Here is a 27,595-nt window from a genome sequence, read left to right as displayed (position 1 = left end):
GTAGGAGTAGTAGTGTAGTGGAGTAGTAGTGGCTGTTTTAGAAGTGGAAACATCAACAGTAACAGCGTCATCATCAGGATTATCATAAGAAGGTGTTGTTGTTGTTATTATTGATGATGATGATGATGATGATGATGATGATGATGATGATGATGATGATGGACGAGTTTTCCGTTCATTATAAACACTCGTCACAAAAGAAAAGTTTGCAAGGAGGTACGCGTCAAACAAACCAACTTCCGACCTACTTCAAAAGCCTAATGTCTAACTACAGTAACTACGCCCCGCCGTTCTATCTTCAGAAAGGTGGTGGCGAAGACAGAAACTTTGTTCTTAATATTCGCATGCAACCAGAATTGCGAGTCGAATTGGACGACGTTGAAGAACGGATGACTGCCGTTCTTAGTTTTCTTATGGAATGAAAGAAATCTAATCTGGCTGAAATGATGACGAACGTGTAGTTCGTTATCCTTGACGCTGGCATGCTCTGGAGGCCACACATTGACATAGAAAATCCCCACACTGGCCGGGGAATGATGACAAATACAATGCCTGTTTTAGATGTAAGATGTAAAAGTCTAAATGATAATTATAAAAGTCCGGCGAAACATTTCGATACTGGGCGTATGCTTGCATTTAATCAAGGTGCAATCTGATCAAAATCATATTCGAAGTCAGATCGGCGCTTCCCTCGGATTGATCCAAGGGAATTGTCAATCGCGTTTTGTCACACTGGTGGTATGCCATTTAAAGCTGCACTCTCAAAAATTGTCAGTTTTGGCATTCAATTATTTTTGTCTCAGAATCAGGTGATTTTGCCATCAATGCATTTTATTCAGTCATATAAGATAACTCACAACAGAACAGATTTCAGTTGTTTTCAAAACTGCTGAAAATTTCATATTTCTTAAAATGACACTCTTATTTTAAACCGATACATACACAAGTATAACAAACATACATTTTGACTGATATACCTTTAATATCTACTAAATAATGCATTTATGGAAAATATTTATTACTGATAACAAGATTGTAACCATGTATTTAATAGCAGAAGTCGCAAAAAAAATGAATGATTGGTGAATGCTAAAAGATTTACTGTGATTTACTTTATTCTCATAAGGTAGAAATACCGTGTTTTGTGTTCATTTCTTTCAAATTAAACTCGGTATTCTTCATAAGAACCAATGTTTTCAACATTTATTCATCCTTTTGGGAATATTAAAACAATATTACTAATTGTGGTAAATCTATTTTGGGAGTAAGAGTGCATCTTTAAAGCGTTATCAACGCTATTAACAATAAACATCAATTTTCAAACGTAAATATGAAAACTGCGATCTGCTCTTTTGTTAGCCGTCTTATATCACATCACTGGTTTTCAGACATTTACGCAAACATTGGCTCATTCCAAGACAAAAAATAAAAACAGTTGTCAAAACGGTCATCCTCGAGAGTGCACCCTAAGAACACCATACAATCGATTGACTTCCAAGATTTCACGCTTATTAACCAAAACTTTCACAATAACATGAAAGAAATAAACGGAACGTAGCATATTTGTAAATCTTGACCTTTGTACATGTATTTTGTTCACTTTCAGAAGAAAATACTCTGTTGGAGTTTAAAGGTGATGTGACCTGGAGCTTCGTTTGGACAGTGGACACCAGGTGTGATATCAATGTCAACTACTATTCCTTTGACTGTCAGCGCTGTTTCATAGTGTTGATCCTCTCTAGCGAAGTTCGGCGCTGGACAAATGGTTTTTTATTGCCTTGTACGCCTTGGTGATGAATTATGCGGTCGTCGCCTTTCTTTTCCTCTCTTCCGGGAAGACGAACAGACCTGGGCCCTAGAGTTCTAGGGCACTGTCAGTTTGAAGAGACATTCCGAGGCCGTGTTGGATAAGTAGAGGCGTTTGAGTGACTTAGATCACCAGGGAATGGAAAATGAAGAAAAAAGGACTCTTTCAAAAAGCACAAAATCTAGTGTTATTTAGTCCACAACAGTTTTTTCGTTTCTATTTTTTGTCTTAGACAATGGGTATATATTCTAATTTCATGTTTGGTTTTTAAAATTATCTACCGATGTTAGACCACAACATTCACAAAAACACATACTTTTACCGAAACTTGTGAATTTTATTCTCGATAGTCATAGGACAAATTCCAAACGTATCGGAGCACATCATTTTTTAGTATTTTCTTTATTTGTCCAGGTGAACATTTGCATCGAAACCGTTTGGCAAATTCATTAGATTATACTCGTGTAATGTTGTTTTTATTCATTATTTTCCTGGACCGGCACACCTTCGCTTTTAGTAATATTATATATATTAGCCAAAAAAAAAAGATTAATTTTTTTTGAGAACCCGGATTTCTGTACCAACCTGGTATATCACTATTGTAGAAAGTTAAAGATATAAAATGGTCATGTTTTATCATGTTCACTCGTAAATGAACATTTTTTAGGAATTTCCGAAAAAAAATCCGCACTTCGGCTAAAAAAGTGTAGAGTCGGGAGGAAATAGTAGGGTCGTTCGGGTTAGTGGAAGCAAACATTTTTTTCGCCTAATGCTATACATTTTCCATCCGATAATTGTTCTCGAGCCGCTTGTGATGGAGCTGCCTACGATGGGCGTCGTTTGAAAACACGTTACATATTTTGTCCCAACAGAAGTGTGCACCCTCTTAAGAATAAACTTACATACATATTAATCAATGGAATGTGTCTAGCCCAGGTAGTTATACTATTATTTATTCGTATTATTCGATTGGTATGTCCCGATTGTCGATCGGTAGATCAACGCTTGTTCCCTACAATAACTAACGAACTGCAGGTCTATAAGAGGATAATTGTTTGTTTCACTATAAGATTGCAATATATTTCACTGAATGAGCACCAAAAGCTATACTTCAAGAGCGAACTACAACATGTATTTACTTTTGGTGTTCGCGAGGTGAAATTTTATGCACTGAAGCATTCATATTTTTTTTCTTTTAATTATATGCCTAAAAAGTTAAAATTCACAAGCAGTGAAAAATATTGATATTTTCAATACCTGAAAGAGTGAAATATCGCTTTTATTTCACTGATAAATTTCTTTAAACCAACGGGAAGCATATACTACATGTACATAACTCTTCTGTTAGGTAGTATTATTCTGTAGATGCACAATATTGTTTCGTGAACAGCCAGTTTTTCTAATTATAAATATTAGGCTTAAATAGTAATTTTACTGCTCAAAGGTAAAATTTAAGTCAAAGCCTGGGTTAAGGCAAACATGTATTTGTGTATTGTACCATATGTGATTTTATATTAGTTTAGCGAAACTGTGCCGAGCGATCATAAAGAACTCCTCGGTCATTTTTCTCGAAACAAACGTTTTCGATAAAAATGGCCGAGGAGCTCCTTATGCCGAGCGATATGTCGTGCAACTGTTGTCTGCTGCTTTTACAGTAAGGCATAGTTTTTGCTATTGTAAACATTCATTACTTTTGAATAGTTAGAAAACCACTGTTTTTCAATCGTATTAAACTTACAAATACGTTTATAAACAAATAAGAAAAAGGAGATATAGGAAATAGTAAGTATGCATGAACAATTATTATTTGGATTACTACTATCTTTGATATTCACTCAATGCTTATGATTAATATGGGGTTTGAAATTAGTGTAGATAATGAAATTATCTATGAAAATAACTTAACATTAAAGACTTAACATTAAACATGGACAACTCCAAAAGGTTAGAACCGTCCAATATGGTCACGTGTTATCGTGAGTATAAATACAGCAAACCAACGGGTTTCATACATTCTTGTGTTGGCTTCTGAAAGTGAAACGACTTGATAAAACAAGGTGTAATATGTTTATTATCTCTAATCGAGAACCACTATTTGTCCAAGCGGTAATTAAATATACATGTTAATTCCCTAGGGGTTTATACCGAACTATCTATATATAATATAGATATAAGTATGGTAAGAACTGTGAAGCCAAGCGTTTTAATAGATAAGCGCCTCCTTAAACAAAGAAGCCATGAAAGTAAGCCCAAATGTCCTTACTGTACATTAAAATAATACCATTAGAATAATTTTAAATGGAAAGCTAGGATATTGAAAAGGGAAGATAATTTAACAATTACACCTATGAAAACTGATAATATTCCAATCTTTCATTGATTAAACGATAATTGTTTTCACTATCCAATCATTTTAAACAATCATTAGTGCAAATTATTTGGCAACGTAGCCAATAGGAAAATCTTATATATAACCATTTGAAAGTTAACCCCGGCACGTTACAACAGTCATTACTCAGTCATAAAAAATAAAATATCACCTTCTAGCCTGCTTAAATAGGACTCCTCAATTCCCATGCTTAGTGTAAGAAAATAGAAATTATAAAAATAGAAGGCACTACAACAGTCGAACGTAAAGCCCTCGAATTACAACTTCCAATTGGCATTAATTAACCTAGACACCGCAGTACCGGTATACTGGTGACCGAGTTCTAAACTCAACATTATTTATTGCATGTATATAGCAATTGTGCAAAGTTCAACAAAAAAGTACTCCAATTCACAAAACGCAAATTCTACGAGAATATTGAGAGAAAAAATATCAAGAAATAAACCTATATACCTATCCTCTTTACTCTGTTTTGCCTTTGAAGTTTTTCGTGAATATCACCACAAAAGTAATAACAATTTTGCAGCGTTTTAAAGATCAAATGACTATTTCATTTTATTATTTAAAACATTATATGTAATAAAATGGATATTTTTTATTCTTACTCCACTGATTTACAGTTTGTTTAAAGTGTGTAATTTTAACGGAACTGCCAACCTATTAATACATGTTTTTTTTATACTATTTTTATTTTAATCAAACTCACTATTCTGTTTTTAACAAATTCAAAGTCATAGGAGAATACTGTGGACATTGATACCGGGCCTATCGATACCGGGATTTCTTAAGAGAATATTATATTACCCGGTGCCGACTGTGACGAAAAACCCGGTATCAACATAATCCGTATCATAAACTGTGGTACCGGATTTTCCCAATATAGATACAGGGTACCGAGTTTTAGCACCATCACTTTTGCTATATCCAATATGGCGGCGCCCATGTGTAAATAACGTAGTATTACGAAACACGTGTAAAACAACTAATAATATTCCCTTAAAGTCCTTTTTTGCGTATTTGTTTTAATAGATACAGCATGGGTAAGAAAAAACAGCAGTCAGGATTGGGAAAAGCAATAATCAAGGACAGATTTGGAAAGAAACCAAGGACAGTTGGTGGTGAAACGTTTGTAAGTTTTTCCAATCTCCAACTTCGTAATTTTCTCTACATCTACATCTATATGTTACGTCATCTCAGTCACGCTTGACTTTTATGTGACGGGTGGTATAGGGTCAAGAAAAAAAAAGAATGAAATGATAGGAAAGATTAGAGTAAGCGGATAGATAAAAGAAGAAAAAGTCTAAAGTACTTATTGTCAGTTACGTTTTCACCTCCTTAACCTAAGCCAATCCGGTTATGGTGGCCACTGCCGGCACAGCCTTAAGAATCCTCGAAAGCTAATTGTAACTGACCCCTAACCCTTAAGAGAAGACGGTGGACAGCCTCTGCTTGAAGGATACCAAGTCTGGGGCTTCAACAATGCTTGATGGTAGCTTGTTCCACTCTGTGATGGTCCGTGGAAAGAAGGAGAACTTGTAGTAAGAGGTAGAAGTTGATATCTGAGTAAAGTTCCTGTTGTTAGAGGTTCTTGTGGAGCGGTTGGAGGGAGTAAGGTAGGAATCAGCTTGTATGTCGACCAGGTTGTTCACGATCTTATACATCATGGTCAGTTGTGCCTTGGTCCTACGCGATTCTAAGGTCTCCCATCCAAGATCTTCCAGCATGGATGTTACACTACTGGTGTTGTGATAGCGTTTTGTCACATACCTTGCAGCTCTTCTCTGAACCATTTCAAGCCTCCTAATGTGTGTTTTGGTGTAGGGGTTCCAGACTGTTGAGCAATACTCAAGTTGTGGGCGCACTAGAGCGTTGTAGGCGCGGGCTTTCGTTTCTTCACTTGAGATACGTAGATTGCGTCGAAGAAATCCCAAGGTTGAGTTGCCCTTCTTAGCGATCTTACTGATGTGAGTGTCCCAGGAGAGGTTGGTACAGATGTTCAAACCAAGTTATTTTGTACAGTCTTCTGTTTCTAATGTATGGCCCTTAAGTTTATAATCGTGTACAGTTGGAGATCTCTTCCTGTGAACCCGCAAGATGCTGCATTTTTCCGGATGGAAGGACATCCCCCACTTTTCTTCCCATTTAGCTAGGTTGTGTAGATCAGTTTGTAGTTGGTTGCAGTCTGATTGGTTGTCTATCTGTCTGTAAACCACACAGTCATCGGCGAACAGTCTCGTGCTGGATGAAACCTGAAGTGGCAGATCGTTGATAAACGCTAGAAATAATATGGGCCCGAGTACGCTTCCCTGTGGGACTCCGCTGACTACGGGTGCTGGCTCGGACGTAGCGCCATCAACAATTACCCTCTGGGATCTGTTTGACAGAAACGATCTAATCCAAGGCAGAGTAGTTCCTCGAATACCGTAGTGGTCTAGTTTAGCCAAGAGTCGTCTGTGTGGCACCTTGTCGAACGCTTTGGAGAAGTCGAGTACGGCGAGGTCAAACTGTTTTCCGTTACTCATAGAAGATATGAGTTCATCAACCAGTGTTACAAGTTGGGTTTCACAGCTACGCTTACGTCTGAAGCCATGTTGGCTATCTGTGAGGATATCGTGACTGTCGAAGTGCTTCATAACGTTGCTTACAACTATGTGCTCAAGAAGTTTGCAGCATATGCAGGTTAGGGACACTGGTCTGTAATTACTGGCCTTAAAACGTTATTTTATTAATCTTTATTCGAGATTTTTTGGAAAGTACATTGAAGAAATTGTTGGACAGAATTTACAAGATTTTTAAAAGCTGGAGTCGTTCAAGATGGTCAGAAAGGACTCGGAGGGGTGGGGGCATTCGTAAAGACTAAAGTAGTTGAAAACAACACCAATATTACTGTTATGCAGATGATCGATTATGATCCACAATTGATTGGAAAGGCCTACATCGGCGACAATCGATAGTGAAATTTGAACAATTGATTAAAGAAATAAGGGACGCAACTGCTACCAACTAATTTTCTTTTCTACTTAATGTTGAATGTTGAGGTGTTACTATGTTAAGTTATCTTGTCATATTCTTATCAAGTCAGTATGTCAATAAAGTACCTTAAATTTTCTTTGTAATTTAACTGCTAAAGGATTGGTTATCAACTTCTCACATTTGTGGTTTAAAATTGATTTTTAAAACATGTTTCCGTTTACTTCGTACCGTGTAAGAATTTAGTTTTCTCAGGTTTCTGAAAAGATATGTTCATGTAAAACATATAGAATATTCAACTGCTTGTTGTACTTGTTACTGACCGATTATTAAAAAGAAATTGATCTCTTTGTGTTTATTTTACACAATGTATACAATACTAAAATAAAATGTAAGACAAAAATTAGAGCCTGTGGTCTCATGTTCTGTAATAGAAACTTGTAAACACTGAAAGATACAATGTAGTTGCGTTCTGAAAAAAATGATGTAGTTTATACAAATAAAAGTTCAAACAATATTGTAAGGGAACATTGGTGCTTAAAACTGGTGCATGTACTATATCTGTATGCCTTATACATTATGACCAAAGATAATTAAATAATGATTACATCGATTAATAATCGATCATTGATCGGTTTTATAAACCGATTATCGATAGTATTTTTTCTATCCGATTCCCAACACAACAATATACTTAATTTATTTATACTTTTACACCTTTGACAGTGTTCATGAGAGGACTTATTCCATGTCAAAAACTCCACTCTTAAATACTCCTGAATCTAATACTCCTGGACCTATTTGATGCATGAAACTGTCTTGTGTTTTTATGTCCATAATCTATCAGAAACATGTTATAGTTTGAGGCGAAATAATCATTCGGTCCATAGTTTGGGTAAATTAATGCAGTCAGTACCAAATATGCCTCTCACTTCCATTTAGTTTCTACAGAAACCCAACAGCTGCCCCTTGCTCACTTGTAATAGTTTCTGGCGGCCTCCTATGGATGTAGTCAAAGTCAAATTGGTATTTTGTTTCAGCTCCACACCTCAGAACTGCAAGATGGCTATGAATGGGGCAGATTGAACCTTCAGTCAGTCACTGAGCAGAACAACCTAGATGACTTCCTTACAACTGCTGAACTTGCAGGAACCGAGTTCACAGCTGGTATAAAAATATATCATTTGTTACTAACAAGTCTTAACTAAGAATGTTTTAATACATGTATACAAACGTTAACATGTATTCCATACATGTTAACGTTTGTATACATGTATTAAAACATTCTTAGTCATTTTTGGCTCAGCAAAAGTGTATTTGTCAATGTCACATAGTTTATCTCCAAATAGCATCTAAAATGAACCAAAAAAATACATCTAAGGATTTGAAATAATCATAATGACCCCATAAATGAACTGTCAATAAAGTAGGGGGACGAATCTTGTTTTGGTACGTTCGGGATAGGGTACGAATGTCACATTCAGCTGTGCTGTTATTTACTTGTTTCTGGCTAAATAATTTTAATTATGCTGACATTTAAGAACCAAATGACATTTAAATCAGTGTCCTTGATGAAAATTTTACCAATACATAATGGGAAGTTGAAAAATTAACTCGGAAAATTGTTTTGACAAAATGGCGATCTCGCCGATTTTTTTTTGACAACGTAACTGTGACAGGAGAAAATTACTGTAAGTAAACTCTACATAAAGCAAAAAAATAATATTTTTTGTGTTTACAAATCATTTTTCATCATGAACATTTCACTAAAACCAATCAAATATTTGGTGATACGTCATGTACGTTATTGATTTTCTTAGCGCTTACTTGCCGATGGCCGGAGATGGCTATGACCGTCTGCTTCAAAAGCAACAATGTTTAAATGTCTTGCATTGTTTATTCAATACATATATTAATTACTTTTTAACTTAAATTAATGCTTGACACGATATTTCATAATTATGTCTCCAATTCTATCTCATTTTAACGAACTTATATCATTTGATCAGAGTCTTCTGAATGCACATTCTGATTGGTTAACTTTCAATAGCTCCGCCTACTGGCGATGTTTTGGTAATTGGATGACACGGCCCAATTATCGGATTAGGAGATTACCAATTTGTATGAATGGCTTATTGTGATGTTTTGACTAATGGGACATTGGCCAAATACTCGCTGATTGACAGATTTACAATGTGCTAAAATTTTCGGCGAAGTCAATGTCGCTTTGATGATACAAATGGGCGAAGTCTGGGAATTTTAGGCGACCACTTCGCCCAAGTCGCCCCCTCGCGAGAGCCCTGTATTGCAGATAAAATCTAAAACTACTTAACCAATTTAAAACTTTCTAACATTTTATGTCAAATTTATAGTATTTGAGATCTTCACGGCCCGCTTCAATGTGCCCTCTTCACCCTTAACACCTTGTCCCTTATCTGCAGCACACCTTTTTAAAACCTGGCCAATATCCTACTTAAATAACTTTTATGCTGTGGTCTCTCTGTCATATGAAAAAGAGGGCTGTACTTCAAAGGAAATAAAAGCTGCATACACCAGTTCACTCTGTGAAATTTAATTCATAACAACCTTGCGGCGATACCCACTTGATTGTTGATCGGAAAGACATTTTGACTAAATCCAATGTATTGTGATATGCAAAGGTTTAAAAAATCATTGCGGTATTTCAAAAAAAAAAATCAATGTGTTTTCCTGCACCTTACCTATGCTATGCTATCATCATTAATCCTGTTAAGATAATGAATATTGAAGATTTGTGTACATATATATATTTTTGTGTGTGTGTGTGTGTGCGTGCGTGCGTGCGTGCGTGCGTGCGTGCGTGTTGGAAATATATTTCTGCTGAGATAATTCCGCAAAGGATTCAGGAAATAAAAATAACAATTAAACTTAATTGATATTTTCAATCCTTACTTCATTACAGAGAAGTTGAATGTAAAGTTCATATCACAGGAATCAGGAGGCCTTCCTAGGGCTGAGGAAATTAAAACCATTCAGGGCCTCCATAAGCAACATGAGGCCCTTCTTAGAATCCCTCGCAGGTAAATACTTAAATTGCTTGCTTGTTCAAACATTGATAATTTAAATATAAAAATCTTGTGTCATTGTTTAAACCATTAGGTTATAATTGTATTGGTTCAAGTTTTGTGTGAACTGTTTGAAATAGTCTTGACAAGTTATGAGTCTTTATAAGTTGACAAGAGAGTGATTCTCGGGATCGTTTTAACCAACACCTAGGAGTGGTTTCGTACAGTTGTACTGCTTTCCTAGGTACATACATGTATCAATAAGGAGTTATAATGAAATGGACCCTCGATTCTTTGTGGTAGAAATCTGTTTTGTTAGAAAATTCATTTGTTAAAGATTGTTTATTTTTATATCAGTATAAAGGCTTATAAAAAAGTCTTGCAACTTATATTCATGTTAATATCAGGCTAAGCAGAGACCACACTATGTCTTGTAAACTCTACTTCAGGCCATCTTGGACAAGTGAGACGACCGCCTCCGAACTCGATCAGAATGAGAAGCAAGCTTTCCTGGACTGGAGGCGATCACTCGCCATGTAAGAACTTTATGAATATTTTCTATTCGTGGAAAGCACACCTGCATAATTGTGATTGTATCGTATTTTGATGACGCTTATTTGTTCTTTTTAAGGTTCCAAGAAGATGATCGTATTGTATTTTGATGACGCTTATTTGTTCTTTTTAAGGCTCCAAGAAGATGACCGTATTGTGATGACACCTTATTTGTTCTTTTTAAGGCTCCAAGAAGATGACCGTATTGTGATGACACCTTATTTGTTCTTTTTAAAGCTCCAAGAAGATGATCATATTGTGATGACACCTTATTTGTTCTTTTTAAGGCTCCAAGAAGATGACCGTATTGTGATGACCCCTTATGAGAAGAATCTGGATTTCTGGAGACAACTGTGGAGAGTGATTGAAAGAAGGTACCATTTTGCCCTTAATTAAATGCTGATATAATTTAATATATAAGCCAATTCAATTAAATAATAATACATGGAATAACTTGTTATACCAAGATTTATCTTTAAGATAATATTCATATGAAACTAAGTTTACAGTGTTTAGACAATGTGTACATATATAGCACGACAAGAACAATAGCTCTTAATGTTCTTCAGTAATGCCCCTTTTTCATAACACTTCCTTAAAATGTTTTTAGTAATGCCCCTTTTTCATAACACTTCCTTAAAATGTTTTTTAGTAATGCCCCTTTTTCATAACACTTCCTTAAAATGTTTTTAGTAATGCCCCATTTTCATAATACTTGATTATTACTTTTTTAAGTAATGACCCTTTATCATAATACTTGCTTTTTTTAAGTAATGCCCCTTTTCCATGCTTAAAATAGATTTATGCCCCTTTCTCAACTGGGGACCCCCCCCCCCCAGACAAGTTGCGCTTTTGTTTTTGATACAAGTACATGTCTTATTTTCCCCAGTGATACTGTAACATATTAATGCTGGTATTGTACTGGTATCATGCAAACGTAGACTGAACGACCCCAAACTGAACACCCTTAGGGGTGTTGTAAATGTTGCAAACTTTGCCATATCTTAAAACTACATACTCACAGATTGACCGTTTTGACAACTTTTTTTGTTTTGTAATGGAATGAATAAATTTTTGCGTAAATATCTGGAAACCAGTAATTTAAGACTGGTGACAAAATATCAGATCACAGTTTTTAATATTTACGTTCGAAAATTAAACATAAAACATCGATTTTTTAATGTTAATATGAAAAACTGCATTCTTATCCTTTGTCAGCAGTCTTATATCACTGGTCCTCAGACATTTACGCAAAAATTGGCTCATTCTAAGACAAAAAAAAATAAAAAATGTCAAAACAATCCATCTGTGAGAGTGCAGCTTTAAAAACTGCTCAAGATATTGAAATTAAAGTTGGTACACATGTAGAGACAATTTACATGTGTAGCATGGCCCATAACTCTGGCTTATAGATAACGAGTTATTCCCCCAGCCTTTCTAGACTAAAATAAACAACAACAGAGTGAAACATGGGTTGGTGTCCCTCTGCCTGGCTCTTGTTTGTTTATAATTTAAGCTGTTTTTATAATCAAGCTTAAATAAATAGGCATATGATAATATAATCATTCTTATTTTTATTCCAGTGATGTCCTCGTTCAGATCGTAGATGCACGGAACCCTCTCTTGTTCTACTGCGCTGACCTGGAGTCCTACGTGAGCGAGGTGGACCAGAATAAAGTCTGCTTACTCCTGATCAACAAGGCTGACTATCTCACTGATAAACAAAGGTATGGTATGGGGGGATTAGGAGACTGAATAGATCAAACAATTATTCATACTTTCCTTTTCTTACCATTGGCATGTGTTTATTTGTTAACAGTTACATATATATTTTCTTTTAATAAGTCTGTCATCATTTGGGTTAAAATTAAGATTGGAAATATACTTTTTAGGGAGTTAACGTGAGGGTTGAGGATTTCTCAAAACGAGGCACCTGAATTGTCTTTTGGTAAGATGTGGATCAAAAAATATGAGAAGATGTAGATTTTGTGAGTAATTCTCTCAATTTTTAATCAATTTCAGGGAAGTAATTGCCAAGGGTTATATGCATTTTCTTATATTATAATTATCTTTTAGGGAGATAATTGCCAATTATTCATAGAGCAAGGTGTCAGCATTCTTTTCTGTTCAGCAGTGGTGACATCAACCTGACAAGAGGTGAAGCAAAGTTAAAAATTGATATGGAAATATGTACATTTCATGCTTAATTCTAAATTATATGTTTTTTTCTAATGTATGGGCGCAGGGTTTTCAATAAGTTTTTGGTTGAACTGACTCAAATAGTAAAGTATATGACCAGCTTTTTCTTATTCTAGTGAAATCAGCCCAACTTTAAACTGTCTATTTTGGCCGTTAGCCGGTTCTTATCGGGATGACTTTGTGAGGAGTATTTCACAGGGCGAAGAATCCAGAACACCTTCAAGCCAGTTGTGGCAGGGACAAGCCGATATGAGGCGGAGCAGAAAATATGGAAAGATGAACATAATATGTGTATATGTAACTTTATCATTCTTTTTTTTAGGCAGGTATGGGCCGAGTATTTCACGGAACGAGGGATCAGAATTGCCTTCTGGTCAGCAGTGGCGGAAACAATTCGACAAGAGGCGGAGCAAAAGGCGGAAGAGGCGGGGGAAATGATACATGACAATGATGAGGGTGATGATGAGGATGAGGACAGTGATGATGAGGTTGGGGATGATGAAGTTGATAGTGGTGATGATGCGGATAATGAAAGAGAGGGTACTGACATTAGTGATCATCAGAAAGTTGGGAGCAGCATTGACAGTGATATAAATTCAGGAAAAAATGTGGTTGATCCAAATACTTGTTCACAAGACAAACAAAAGACAACAAATGAAGCAGAGACTGACATTAGTAAAGGATCAGAAAATACTAAATTGTGCATGTGCTCGGATGTTGGGAATGTTGAAACTGAAAAAACTGTCGGGAATACACTGTGTGGTGTGTGCTCCAAGTTACGGACATTGCAGATCAGTAATACAGCCCATATGTACACTGGCCCGGAGTTGTTGTGTCTGTTTAAAGAACTACACACTGCAGAGAAGGTCACAAAAGGACAGACTACTGTTGGCATGGTAACAATTTACAGATATAGTTATTTATGCATAGTTATTATAATACATGCATCCTAAGCCCTCTGTGTATTTGAACCATGTTGGAACCATACAGAATCAAGATTAAGGATTTGAGCCTTGAATTTGGTGTCTGATCAATCTCTTACATTGGTGGAAGGATCGTTATGAAACTTGGACCACAAGTATTTTTCACTTTGCATACTTCACTACACAAAGAGAATTTTAGAAAACAACAAAAAATAATACCCTCACCTTTAATGCCTCATTCTTATGTAGCAGGGAGAAATGAACTGCCTTGTAAATTTTGCCATTCTGTGAAATACAAATCACGCTCCAATGACTCCAGAAAATGCAATCTCATGATAACAGGGCTTTTTCTGCCCATTTTGGGGAAAAGACCCTCGACATTTTGGTAAATTTTGAGACCCGAATATTTCTAAATTTTGAAGTTTTTCAGTTAAAAGAACAAGCTTTTCAGTCTCCTGCGAATGAGGAAATCATTATATTTCTTTTCCCTTTCAAAAGACCTTAAATGGCTGAAATATCAATCCTTGGGGTGTAAATATCCATTGCAATAAATCATGACACATAATATTTCATACTGATAGATCCCTGAATGTGATGAAATCAATGATTTCTGAATTCAATTATTCACAAAACTTTACATCACATGATTAATTAGTATGTTGAATGAACAGGTAAAAAGACTCATAAAAAAAGGGTTCTTTTTGCTTTTGTTTGATTACCGGGTAGGTTTTTTTTTCTGAAGAAAAGTATGATATATTTTGCTTTGGTAATGGCTCTGATAGTCGGACCCGTGGGTACTATAGAAAAAGCCCTGAAAAATAACTACAATTACCATCATGTTTGTGATTTTTTAAGGAATTTAGAGAATGCTTGAAAAACTGAGTGACGTTAATATGAAAATTAATTGTGTATATTGTTCCTGTCAGGTTGGATACCCCAATGTCGGTAAAAGTTCCACGATCAATGCCATACTGCAGATGAAGAAAGTCCCAGTATCCGCAACGCCAGGCCGGACCAAACACTTTCAGGTAAATTTGGAAAGGAACTGTACATTGTTTTTTTTAACAAACTTTTCATGATTCAGTCTTGCTGTTAATTTTAAACCAGAAAATATTCAAGTTACTGTTGTTTTTCAGGTAGTTAATTAATGGCATCACATTTTAAATCTTCTAGGTCGAAGAAAAGGGAAGATTGTTTCAGGTTACCAGCCAAATCATGTTTCTTACAGCGGACTGATTGTGTTATTTTTATTGGTGATTCAAAAGGGTCCAAAGAAATTTGCAATCTACTTAGTATTGACCATATATACAGTGTGCTTTTTTCACCATTTTAGGGATTGTGCCTTGGCCTTCTATTTCTGACTTAGAAAAAGTGTCATTTTGATTCAAATTTGGAATTCCAATTTGGCCTAGAAATTAAGAATTCTTCCAAAAATAGGGTGAAAAAAATTGATAAAAGTTTCTTTCTGTTAGAAAACACCAGTTCTTCCATTGGGCCAATTTTTGATGAACAAATATTTCTTTTAAATAAACAAATGGAGAATTTTATTTTCTTATTTGGGAAACTTGTATATATCATATGTAACCATTTGGCCCAAGCTTGATGTTATGTGACTACCCTACCCTACACGACCTTGCCCTGGTTTTTCCTCCTTTGTAATTTACCTGGACAATCTGTTCTAAGCTTTGTCCTATGATGGGATTACTTTTACTGATAATTTACTACTGTACACAATTTGAATATTTTTTTTTTTACAGACACTGTTTGTTGACTCCAGCCTGATGTTATGCGATTGTCCCGGCCTGGTTTTCCCCTCGTTTGTCACAACTAAGGCAGATCTCGTAGTCAGTGGGATTCTGCCCATTGATCAGATGAGAGACCACATTGCGCCCACTTCACTGGTAAGATTAAATCAGATCTGGTCCAGTATTCAATATTATTCTTATCCTTATCCTTAGATATGCCTTAATGATTCAATTTAGACTATTGGCAAGTTATTTTTTTATGTTCCAATCAAAATGCACAGAATATACTCTTTTACTTAAGTTAGTTGGTTAATAAATACCTCCCCCCACCACCACCCAGCCCCCCCCCCCCAATTTTTTTTTTTTTTTTTATATATACATGTAAGTTAATAGATAAATGATAATAAAATAATTTTCTTATATACATTCATCTAGCGCAAAATTTGATATAAGATATTTGGATGCAACTATGATATTTTCCATTTGTATTTTATGGTTTGAAGTCAATGATTAAAGTTTGATGCAAATTGATTATTGCTGATGTTTAAGGCCAGCCTACCTAAGTTTATTTGATCATCGCGCCATCTTTACAAATCCCACCCAAGAGAGAAATTTCCAGCCATGCATTTCATTGAGGTTTTTGTATTTACCTTTCTTCTCCTAGTTGTGCGAGAGACTGCCTCGATGGATGTTTGCGTCAACGTACGGGATTATCTTGCCAACACCGCCTGAAGGAGATGACCCAGACAGGCCTCCAACAGCGTATGAAGTGCTCAATGTGTACGGATGTAAGGAAAATAAATGAAATATTTATCTTCAGAAAAAATGATGTTAAATCAATTAACTAATTTTAATATTAAAGAAAGTTGACAATTGAAAGCTATTTTTAATTTTGGTCCTGCAATAGTATGCGAATATGACAAAAGTAAAAACAAAATATCAAAATATGAAATAAAACAACACAAAATTGGTAATTTGAGCTTTTTACAGAAAACAGTATTTTACAAGAAATCAAAAATATGTTAAAGTGTACAAACAAAACTTTTTTAGCTCACCTGTCACATAGTGACAAGGTGAGCTTTTGTGATCACAATTTGTCCGGCGTCCGTCCGTCCGTCCGTAAACTTTTACTTTAAACGACATCTCCTCATAAACCGCTTAGCCAATTTCATCCAAACTTCACAGGAATGTTCCTTGGGTGGTCCCCTTTGAAAATTGTTCAAAGAATTGAATTCCATGCAGAACTCATGATTGCCATGGCAATGGAAAAACTTTAAAAATCTTCTTCTCCCAAACCACAAGGCTTAGGCTGTTGATATATGGTAGGTAGGATCACCAAATGGTCCTCTACCAAGATTGTTCAAATTATGGCCCTTGGGTCAAAATTGGCCCCGCCCCGGGGGGTCATGGGTTTTCTCTATATGTTTATAGTGAAAACTTCAAAAATCTTCTCCTCTGAACTTACTTGGCCTAGAGCTTAGATATTTGTCATGATTCATCGTCTAGTGGACCTCTACAAAGTTTGTTCAAATAATGGCCCTGTGGTCAAAATTGGCCCCGCCCCGGGGGGTTATGGGTATGCTCTATATGTTTATAGTTAAAACTTCAAAAATCTTCTCCTCTGAACTTACTTGGACTAGAGCTTAGATATTTGGCATGATTCATCGTCTAGTGGGCCTTTACAAAGATTGTTCAAATTATGGCCTTGGGGTCAAAATTGGCCCCGCCCCGGGGGGTCATGGGTTTTCTCTATATGTTTGTAGTGAAAACTTCAAAAATCTTCTCCTCTGAACTTACTTGGACTAGAGCTTAGATATTTGGCATGATTCATCGTCTAGTGGACCTCTACAAAGATTGTTCAAATTATGGCCTTGGGGTCAAAATTGGCCCCGCCCCGGGGGGTCATGGGTATACTTGATATGTTTATAGTTAAAACTTCAAAAATCTTCTCCTCTTAACTTACTTGGACTAGAGCTTAGATATTTGGCATGATTCATCGTCTAGTGGACCTCTACAAAGAATGTTCAAATTATGGCCTTGGGGTCAAAATTGGCCCAGCCCCGGGGGGTTAGGGTATTCTCTATATGTTTATAGTGAAAACTTCAAAAATCTTCTCTTAACTTACTTGGATTAGAGCTTAGATATTTGGCATGATTCATCGTCTGGTGGACCTCTACAAAGATTGTTCAAATTATGGCCCTGTGGTCAAAATTGGCCCCGCCCCTGGGTGGTCATGGGTTTTCTCTATATGTTTATATTAAAAAAAATCAAAAATCTCCTCTGAACTTACGTTGCTTAGAGCTTAGATATTTGGCTTGATTCATCGTCTAGTGGACCTCTACAAAGATTGTTCAAATTATGGCCTTGGGGTCAAAATTGGCCCCGCCCAGGGGGGTTAGGGTATTCTCTAGATAGGTTTATAGTTAAAACTTCAAAAATCTTCTCCTCTGAACTTACTTGGACTAGAGCTTAGATATTTGGCATGATTCATCGTCTAGTGGACCTCTACAAAGATTGTTCAAATTATGGCCTTGGGGTCAAAATTGGTTCCACCCCCTTCGGGTGTCATGGGTTTTCTCTTTATGTTTATAATGAAAACTTCAAAAATCATCTCCTCTGAACTTACGTGGCTTAGAGCTTAGATATTTGGCATGATTCATCGTCTAGTGGACCTCTACAAAGTTTGTTCAAATTATGGCCCTGGGGTCAAAATTGGCCACACCCTGGGGCTGTTGGGTTTTCTCTATATGTGTTATAGTGAAAACTTAAAAAATCTTCTCTGAACTCACAAAGACAAGTAAAGTCTTAATTTAAACTGGATAACATATTTAGTACACATACCAATTTTCAATATGGGCCACATACAACAATTAATAACAAATATACATATATAGATACACACGTAAAATCAAATAGTGACAAGAGCTTAGATATTTGGCATGATATATCATCTAGTTGACTTGTACCAATATTGTTCAATCTTTGGCCCTGGGGTCAAAAAATGGCCCAACCCGGGCGGTCATGGGTTTCCTTATATATGTATATGTTGAAAACTTATAAAATCTTCTTCTCCGAAACCAAAAGGCGAAGGTCTTAGATATTTGGTATGAAGCATTGTTTATCGGACCACTATTAAGATTGTTCAAACTTTAGCCCTGGGGTCAAAATTGGCCACGCCCCTAGGCTTAGGTTTTCAATATTTTTATATAGTCTTATATAATAAAACTTTAAAAATCCTCTTCTCCAAAATATAAGACCTAGAGCTTTCATATTTGGTATATAGTGTTACCTAGTGGACCTACACCAAAGGTATTCAAATTATTGTCCCGGGGTCAAATTGGCCTTGCTCAGGGGTCATTTGTTTTTACATTGTCTTGTCACTTAAACATCTTTTCCTCTGAAAGTAAAGGTCAGAATGACTCCATACTTGATATGTAGCATCCTTACATGGTCCTCTCTCAACTTTTACAAATGGTTTTGTTTGGCCCCTTTTAGGGGTCACCAGAGCAAAAAAATAGAAAAACCTTTAAACAACTTGATCTTATTAACTGCTTGATGGATCTTCAAGTCTGAAGCATCCTAGCATGGGCCTCTGTCAGGTCTTTTCAAATAATTTTGTTTGGCCCCTTTTAAGGGCCACCAGAGCTAAAATTAGTGAAAAAAACTTAACATTTTCTTCGCATGAACCCCTTGATAGATCTTCAGCAAATTTGGTTTGAAGTGTCCTTACATGGACCTCTCTTAAATTTGTTCACATAATTTTGTTTGGCCCGGTTGCCATGGCAACCTAAAGGAAAATGTCAACAATTGGTTATAATCATCTTCTTCTCCTAAACCGCTTTGACAATTTTGATGAAACATCATAGGAATGATCCTTGGTTGGTGTTTTTTCAAAATTGTTCAAAGAAATTAATTCCATGTAGAACTCTGGTTGACATGGCAACCTAAAGGAAAAGTGTCAACAATTGGTTACAATCATCTTCTTCTCCTAAACCGCTTGGACAATTTTGATGAAACTTTATAGGAATGATCCTTGGTTAGTGCTTTTTCAAAATTGTTCAAAAAAATTAATTCCATGCAGAACTCTGGTTGCCATGGCAACCTGAAGGAAAATATAGGCTGTCGTGTCCGCGCTGTGACTTACTCTTATATGGACAGATTTTAAAATGACTTGCCATATGTTTTCGACATACCAAGACAACGTGTCGTGTGCAAGACCCATGTCCCTACCTCTAAGGTGAAAGATACACTAAGTGTTTATTCACAATGGAATGCTGAATATGAGGACATAAAGAGTGTTGGCTGTCATTTAGTATGATTGGGGTTTTTTTCTATGCTCAGAGGCAATTTAATATAACTTGCAATATGTATTTGACACATAAAGGCAAGATCAACTTTTTATGTACTTGTTCATAGATCAATGTCACATTGGGGGGCATTTGTCACATACTTTGACAGCTCTTGTTCAATATTCTTTGAGAAACAAGCTATATTAATAACAAAGGTTAAACTCTTTTACTCAGGTGAGCGATTTAGGGCCATCATGACCCTCTTGTTTAAACATTACGTTTTGGCATTATGCCATTATCATTAAATTAAAAAAATATCATTTTTATATGATGACTTGTTTTCAGCGATGCGAGGGTTTATGACATCAAACGGGGTCCCAGACACACCCAGGTCATCAAGATACCTGCTGAAGGACTTTGTCAATGTAAGAACTTCCATTACTTACATTATAAGAACTTCACATATAAGTTAATCCATTAGAAGTAATGGTACTTCTAAATGGACTCACACAATTGATCATTAAATCTGAAATATTCAAAGGTATGTTTCCATACAAAATGTTGGTGTAACAGGTTGCTTTAGTTGTATGCTCTCAACCACTATATAGATTACACCTATGCAAAGAATGATATCAGGCAGCTTTTCATAGTTTCCCTAATCAGTGGCTAATATTTCATTGTCTAGCGGGGAGTGCTTTTCAGAAACATTATAAGTTATAGAAAATCTTCATCTAAAATGAAGTACTCTAATGTTCCAATCACAAGGACTTTCTGGAGGTGTTGTTTATCCTGATTCTTTTTATTTATTGGTCTAGTAAATATGCAGCACTTATGAGAAGAGTATTGTTATTTAAGTTATTAGGGTTCTTCTGCGGTCCACTTTAGCAGAAGTCTCCATATGCAGCTCGCGAAAGATATGAATATTTATTTTATTCTCTTTTTAATCAGGGGAAGTTACTCTACTGCCACCCACCACCAGACATGGACCCTGTAGAGTTCAATGACTTTGAAAGCAGGGCACCAAAACACTTAAAGCCAAGTTGCCAGGAAGGAGAAGATGGGAACCAAACTGAAAAGCCAGTACAAACCAGCAAGATCGACTCCGAGTTCTTTAAGAAGGTAAGAGATGGGGAAAAATTATAGATCCGTGGTCTAGTGGAAACACACTCAGCTGTCAGTTCTGCCTCGATGGATGTGTCGCAGGTTTAATTCCCCGCAGCACAACTAAAAAATACTTAACGTCTAGTGGGAGGTCCTGTGATATGCACTGGTGCAAGTTAAAGAACCAAGGTAGCTCTTACAAAGGTTACATTCTGTCTGTGCACTATGCTCCAAAAACCTAAAATGAAAATAACAACCTTATTTGAGCACAGCAAGCAAGGCCCGAGTGTGAGTATAAATAAGCTTACACATCACCACTAAAATGATCACTGCAGCCATTTATATAAAACTTTGAAAAACTGTCCATAGTTTACTTGTCTGTTGTTTTTTGAAGAGAAAAAGTAGAGGGGCTGCATTCACTTACGTCTGGAGTCTGAGATTGAGATTCAGGCTCAGAAATCATTTCAAAATATCTATAACATGACTGATTTTGACAAAGGATGTTTGTAGAACAGATGATTTGTAACAGATACAGCAATTTCAACCACATTTGCACCTGTAATAGCTGCCTTGGCAAAGAGTTATAATAGATTTTTATTTCCCTTTCAAGGTTATTTTGAGGCCGCAAGCCAGGAAACATGAACATGTTATTTCAAATTTCAGGGTTTTTCCACAGTCCATAACAAGTCCTCCCGCTGGGATGGTAGTACCGGTTCCACTCCCACGGGCAGTCAGGGTTCACTAGAGGGGAAACCATGGAAGAAACACAACAATCGTGGGAAGAAAGAAAAATTGAGGAGAGTTTATGGCTATTTAGACAAGTACTGAAAATATGAATTATGAAATGTTGGATATACGGACACAGCTATTATATGCATTAAAGACTGCTTTTTCCAGGCTGCTTCCCCAAAGAAAAAAAGCCTCCATTTTTTTCTAAATATTTATGATATTGGTAATATTTTCCCCCATAAAAATGAAAGGACAAGGATGCAGCAACATGAAGAAGGCTTTATCTGTAACTGTTCAAATGATTATTTTGTAATATTATAATCCCAACATTCATGTGATGTACAGATTGTTGATAAATGGGATAAAAGATGTACATGTGTTAAATCTTTTATTCACATAAAAATTATGATGTTATTTGTTCCAGCTGTTGGACTTATTTCCATTATTTTCTCTTTCAAAAGGTACAGGCAGACTGAGTATTTGCACACACAAAAACAATCGTGATGATATGGGAAATGTGAAATTGGCATAACTATGCCAATTGTAGAAATGTTTACAAAATCTTAACATTTGCAATCCACTGTCTGTAGAATCAGACAACGTGTATTTAGTATTATTAGTTACATGCTAACGAAAATTAGATAAACACTTTTTGTACAGCTCTTTCACATTAAGTTATTTTTTTACACAAATAAAAGAACATTGTGTTGGCTTATCAGCTGTTAACTTGTTTTATTTTTAAGAAAAAAATAAAGTTGTGTCATAACCTTGATGTCGTCATTAGCGTTTGCAGTCATTTGCAAAAAATATAGCCTTGCCATAATTTAAGAAACTATCTAATTTATTCATTTTAAACTTTGTACTCAAGTTACCAGTGACAAAATAAAAACAAAATCAAGACCCACAACTCTGACTTAAATGATAGTCAAGAAATGTCTCTTTACCACCTGTTAAAGGCCAAGTCAAGCATTGGCATCGCTGTGTGATACTGGAGCTTGAAATTACATTTTTTTTTTATTAGAATGATAATTATATATAACTTTGATGCTTTTTGTTGAAAAAGTGACTTTAAATATGTGTTTGCATTGATTTGTTATTTGCTGCTTGTTGATGATTTGAATGAAATAAATATTTACCAACATGATGTTATTTGTATTTTTACATTAAAAAAAGGTATTTATCCATCCATTTGAAAAACGGGACACATTATTGGATCTTCACATGGCTTGGGGAATCGACCAGTTTCCCGCTTTCTAGCTTGATAATTTTTTATCCAAACTGCATAAAACTTGGTCTCAAAATCATTATTGGTAAATATATTGGACAAGTTGGCTTCAGATTCAGTTGAGTCCATTTCATTGTCAAAAGTGACCTGGTACTGTCTCTTTCTTTACACTTTTTTATCCAATGATAATCAAACCTAGTCACAATGTATGTGTATGTGGACATACAAGGGCATTCTAATAACCAGCCTGATCAGTTATTTGTTATGGCCTTTTAGTTATTAAAATGTGACCAAATTGACCATGTGTGGTTTAGCCAGAGACTTAAACAGTGCCCTCAAAAGTTTATCTGCTTGTTGTAAGACCCTTCATATTTAACTCCAATTCTTGATCTAACGGAAGGTTGTCTTTCGCTCAAAATTTGCCCTTTTCAAGACAAAATAAAAAAGTTGTAAAAATGGTAAATCTGTGAGAGTGCAGCTTTAAAGCCCTGGGCTGAAGAACCACAGTCTGTCACTTGACTGACATACGAATTAAACAACTTATAAAATGAATTAAAACCAAAATGTTAAAGACTGTGGGTTTTGCTAATAACGGAGCCTATGGTGTTCAGGGCTGCGCTCCCAAAGGTCTCACTTTTTGTCCAATCCTGCCCTCAGTGGTTCATGCACGTGGACCTGATTTAATTTGAAAATAAAAAATACTCCTATTCACAATTCAGTTTAGTTTAAACGTTATTTATTTAACAACGATTGTGAAGAGTGTCGGTAAACTACAAAGTTTGTTATTTATACGGACCGTTCACATCGAAGTTGCAAAAATAGTCTCTATTAAAATATGCACGTTGTCATCTATCCCGTTTATCAGTAATTACCAGCGGATTCAGGGGCGGGCGCGGGTGCCCCTTTAAATCGTCAAAAAAAAATATGTCAAAAAGAGGTAAAAAACGCTCAAAATACACCATTTAGGACTAATAATTGTTAAAATATTTTTGGAGGAGTATCCTCAAACCCCACTACCAACACTATAAACCATTTAAATTTCGATTCTGAGGAAGGGGCGAATGCCAAAAAGTTGTGTCCCTAAGTTACGCCCCCCTCTGACGTCAATTCCTTGATACGTCATTGATAAGTCACTGTTAATATAGCCAAAACAGCATTTCTAAATCGATGTACGTACTACGTATATAGTTGAACTGTCATAATTAGTTAAAAATGATATCAAAATAACAAACAACAGACAAGGTCAGTTTACAATGTCCACAATTTGTCATTACTTTCATAAACGACCACTCGGCTTGACAGATATCCATTTGTCTAAAAAAAACTGGACATTCTACCTTCAGAAATGCACGATGAATTTTCGATGTAGCTTTTCGCGTTTGTTTATTTTATTTTTTCTGTCAATCTGTGATAACTGTAGTTCAAACGATGGATTCTTTGGTAAGTTTGTTTTAATCTGAAATAATTTAGTTAAGGAATACCGAACGTTTTATACATGATGTAATTTGTAGTAAAACACTTAAACTACCCATGTTTTTGGGAGTTTGTATATGAATGTGTACCTATGAATACCTTAACTGTATATAAATAATTATTACAGAAGTCCGACTTCAACATTAAAACATTTAATCTTTTCGGGCATTTTGGCCTTCATCAATTTAAATCAAGGCTAACAACGTTCAATATTAACGCCATTGCTGTTAACTTTCACATCAGTACTACACTTTTTTTGGACACACTTGCGTTTGCGGTATTTTGTACACCTTTTCGACGATTGTTTCGGCTATGCTATTTTGTTAAAATTTATCAGCACTTAGTAATAATATATTACCCTTTTAAAATTTAACAACAATACTGTTAACGTCATAAACTCGATCAATTGGCCCGTAATTAAAGATTTAATGGACACCATATCCTTGACTTTATTTAAATTACTATTATTATAATATAAGATATTTTATCCTCGATCTGAATAAAAAAACTGGTAACTTTGTGTTCAAAAATCAAAGCACTGCAAGTACTGAAGGTGGGAATCACGTATACGAGGCGTGGACTTTCTATCCTATCCTTCTTTACGTTTTACATGACTGTCTATAAGACGTAAACAAAAGAGAAGTTCATGTCTATTACTTCGCTCAGGGGATTTGTGATTTTGAAAATAAAAGGTTCTTTTAAATATACTTTTAATTGCAATGAAGACATTTGGATCAACTCTCATTGATTGATGTCAACGCATCATAAAATACATCTTCGATGTTTGCATACAAATAGATATGACAAAGATGCAAAATATCATTAACAAATACTTTTAATCTTATTGTTAACCAAACATTTTAGGCACACCAAGATCGTTCTCCATCAAACCAACCGACCGCCATAAAAGATCGGTTAGTGGTGACGTCACAGTTCCAAGTGAACTTGATTACGTTATCAACATAGATGGCTCAAAGCAAACCCACGTGCACTTGGTAAAGAATAGAAAACAGTCGATCCCACCCGCATATATTCAGCACGAGGATGGAACGTTATCACTACAACACTTATTACACGAGGTATGTAACGGTAGAATATTACCATCAGTATTTAGGTGTCATATTCTGCTTGCAAAATTACAATGGTCAGCTTTAAGGATCATTGGATTATGGATAGCAGTCTTCTAAAGTCGCCCCCGACGCCAGCCTCATGCAGTTTGTTTACTTTCGATATTTTAATCCCAGCAAAAAGCTATAAATGTAATGATTCCATCAATGATCATTTTAAGTTGTGTTGTGAAAAGAAATGGGCAGTCTCAGTTTTGTGATCATTTCTTCAGCCCCACATTTACCAATACTTAATAAATTAAATTATTCTTATTTTTTGTATTATAATGATCAAATAAATAATACCAACAGAAAATTGTGAATGAATCCCTTTCAATGTTTAAGGATCTTACATTTTACACGGACGTCAATGGCAAGGCAGCCGCTGCTTGCAGGATATCTCCCGAGGGGAACGTGATCATTTCAAACGCAGTTGTGCAAACTTCCGGCGAAACCTGCGTGGTGGGCGACACTTCCGATTATGCAGACTGCATTCCGGAAGTGGGATACAACATAACTGATATCGCCGGTAATGTGCATATGTTTTCATTCATTACACTCGTTTGCATGCTACAGCGGGACAGTTTGGAACTCTTTACCAGAATGAATACGTAAATCGAACACGAAAAAGCGTTTAAAGCCTGCTGCAAGAAGTTCTTTTTACATCATCAATTGCAAAAACCGTTGTAAGAATTGTACGCATAATTCCATGACTATTGTTTTTACATTATATATATCTCGAGTAAGGTGTTAAATACATGTGTGACTGTCCTACTTACTCAGTTAATAAATTTTAATGATACGATTTGTTAACCTTTAGGTACAAATTGATGTATTGTTCGGCATTGATGTTATAATTAATGTATTATATTCATGTTTCTTTATGTTTTCGTATAACATTTTAATACGTACCCTTTTGAAATAACATAAATTTATGCTTGCGTTTTCATTCTAAGCATTTATGTGTGTGCGTGTGTATGTGCGTGTGTATGTTCTTTCAGAAGGCCACATTGTAAATAAGTCGTGTGTTATGTTTGTTTATAATATAATGCCTGTGTCTTAATGTGTTACCTTCTTTAAATAAAGTTATTATTATTATTATTATTATTATTATTATTATTATTATTATTATTATTATTATTATTACATGTGTCCTCGTATAATAACTTAGAATTATTAATAGATCTAATAGTAATAGTATTTTGAGTCTAGATCACCAGTATCACTCTTTACCAATGATCCTCAAATTATTTTGGTGAAACGGACTTCCAGTATAATTAACCATTCTAATGCCTAAACAAAAATATTGCATGGTTAGGGTTACATCCTTTTCAAAAATAGGTAGGGTAGGTAGGCTTTTTATTTTATTTTTTTTTATTATTTTTTTATTAGGCTTTATATAAGAATATCATTTTCATCATTGGAGAATGGTGTTAAAGTTATCTTCTGTATAAGCATTTAAGGTTTAAACTACATATTGAAAAGCAATTAAAAAATAAAACACATTTTCTTTTTTTTTCTGTTTTTTTAGTTTTTCCTTATTTTTTTCAAACTGACTACAAAAACGGTAGGGTCGGCGCCTATTCCGTAGGCAGGGTCGGGTAACCCGAACCAAATATATTATTTTTTTAGGCCTAATGTTGAATTATTTCAGCTGAACGTAGTCGAAGAGTGAAGCGTGCCGACGTAGCCCGGAGCCCAATCTTCGCAAGCGAGAAATACCTAGAGCTCGCTTTCCTCATTGACGCCAAAATTACTACCACGTAAGTAACTTCTGTTTGCAAATGGACTTCAGCATTTCAGGTTTTTGATATATATTATCTGGTCATAGCTTAAGTCCGCCCAAATTCGAAAAGTGAATTTTAAATGAAGAATAACATCGATATACTGTTGGTTGATTCTTTACGTCAACGTAAGCCGACTGCAGTCATCAGCGATTGGCACATTCTTTGACGTATTTACATGAGCTAATTGCTACAGAGGCGAGCCGATCCCATCGTAAAGTATTCATACATGTACAGTTTACATTGAATTTACTTCAAT

The 27,595-nt window shown here is 35.6% G+C and overlaps 1 protein-coding gene across 1 annotated transcript; it reads left to right on the top strand.

Annotated features, from left to right (window-relative positions):
* Window positions 1-5,120: 5,120 nt before the first annotated feature.
* LOC128203367 (large subunit GTPase 1 homolog) lies at window positions 5,121-22,889 on the top strand. The gene is made up of 13 exons (XM_052904767.1): window positions 5,121-5,325; window positions 8,207-8,333; window positions 10,108-10,225; window positions 10,660-10,746; window positions 11,050-11,136; window positions 12,346-12,489; window positions 13,284-13,857; window positions 14,811-14,912; window positions 15,642-15,785; window positions 16,294-16,417; window positions 20,264-20,343; window positions 20,867-21,037; window positions 21,683-22,889. Exons 1-13 carry the CDS (start codon window positions 5,233-5,235, stop codon window positions 21,845-21,847), a joined length of 2,016 nt encoding a protein of 671 aa, XP_052760727.1. The 5' UTR covers window positions 5,121-5,232; the 3' UTR covers window positions 21,848-22,889.
* The last annotated feature ends 4,706 nt before the right edge of the window (window positions 22,890-27,595 follow it).

Source organism: Mya arenaria, chromosome 9 (genome assembly GCF_026914265.1).
Source record: "Mya arenaria isolate MELC-2E11 chromosome 9, ASM2691426v1".
NCBI classification, from domain to species: Eukaryota; Metazoa; Mollusca; class Bivalvia; order Myida; family Myidae; genus Mya; species Mya arenaria.
Note: the sequence above shows the minus strand (reverse complement) of the source record. Positions and strands in the feature narration are given on the sequence as shown.

Excerpts from the sequence above, each read along its gene's own strand:
- LOC128203367 (XM_052904767.1), top strand. The coding sequence starts at position 5,233 with ATGGGTAAGAAAAAACAGCAGTCAGGATTGGGAAAAGCAATAATCAAG. Across the intron at positions 11,137-12,345 it reads TGGAGAGTGATTGAAAGAAG|TGATGTCCTCGTTCAGATCG; the intron begins GTACCATTTTGC and ends TTTTTATTCCAG. Across the intron at positions 13,858-14,810 it reads GACAGACTACTGTTGGCATG|GTTGGATACCCCAATGTCGG; the intron begins GTAACAATTTAC and ends TGTTCCTGTCAG.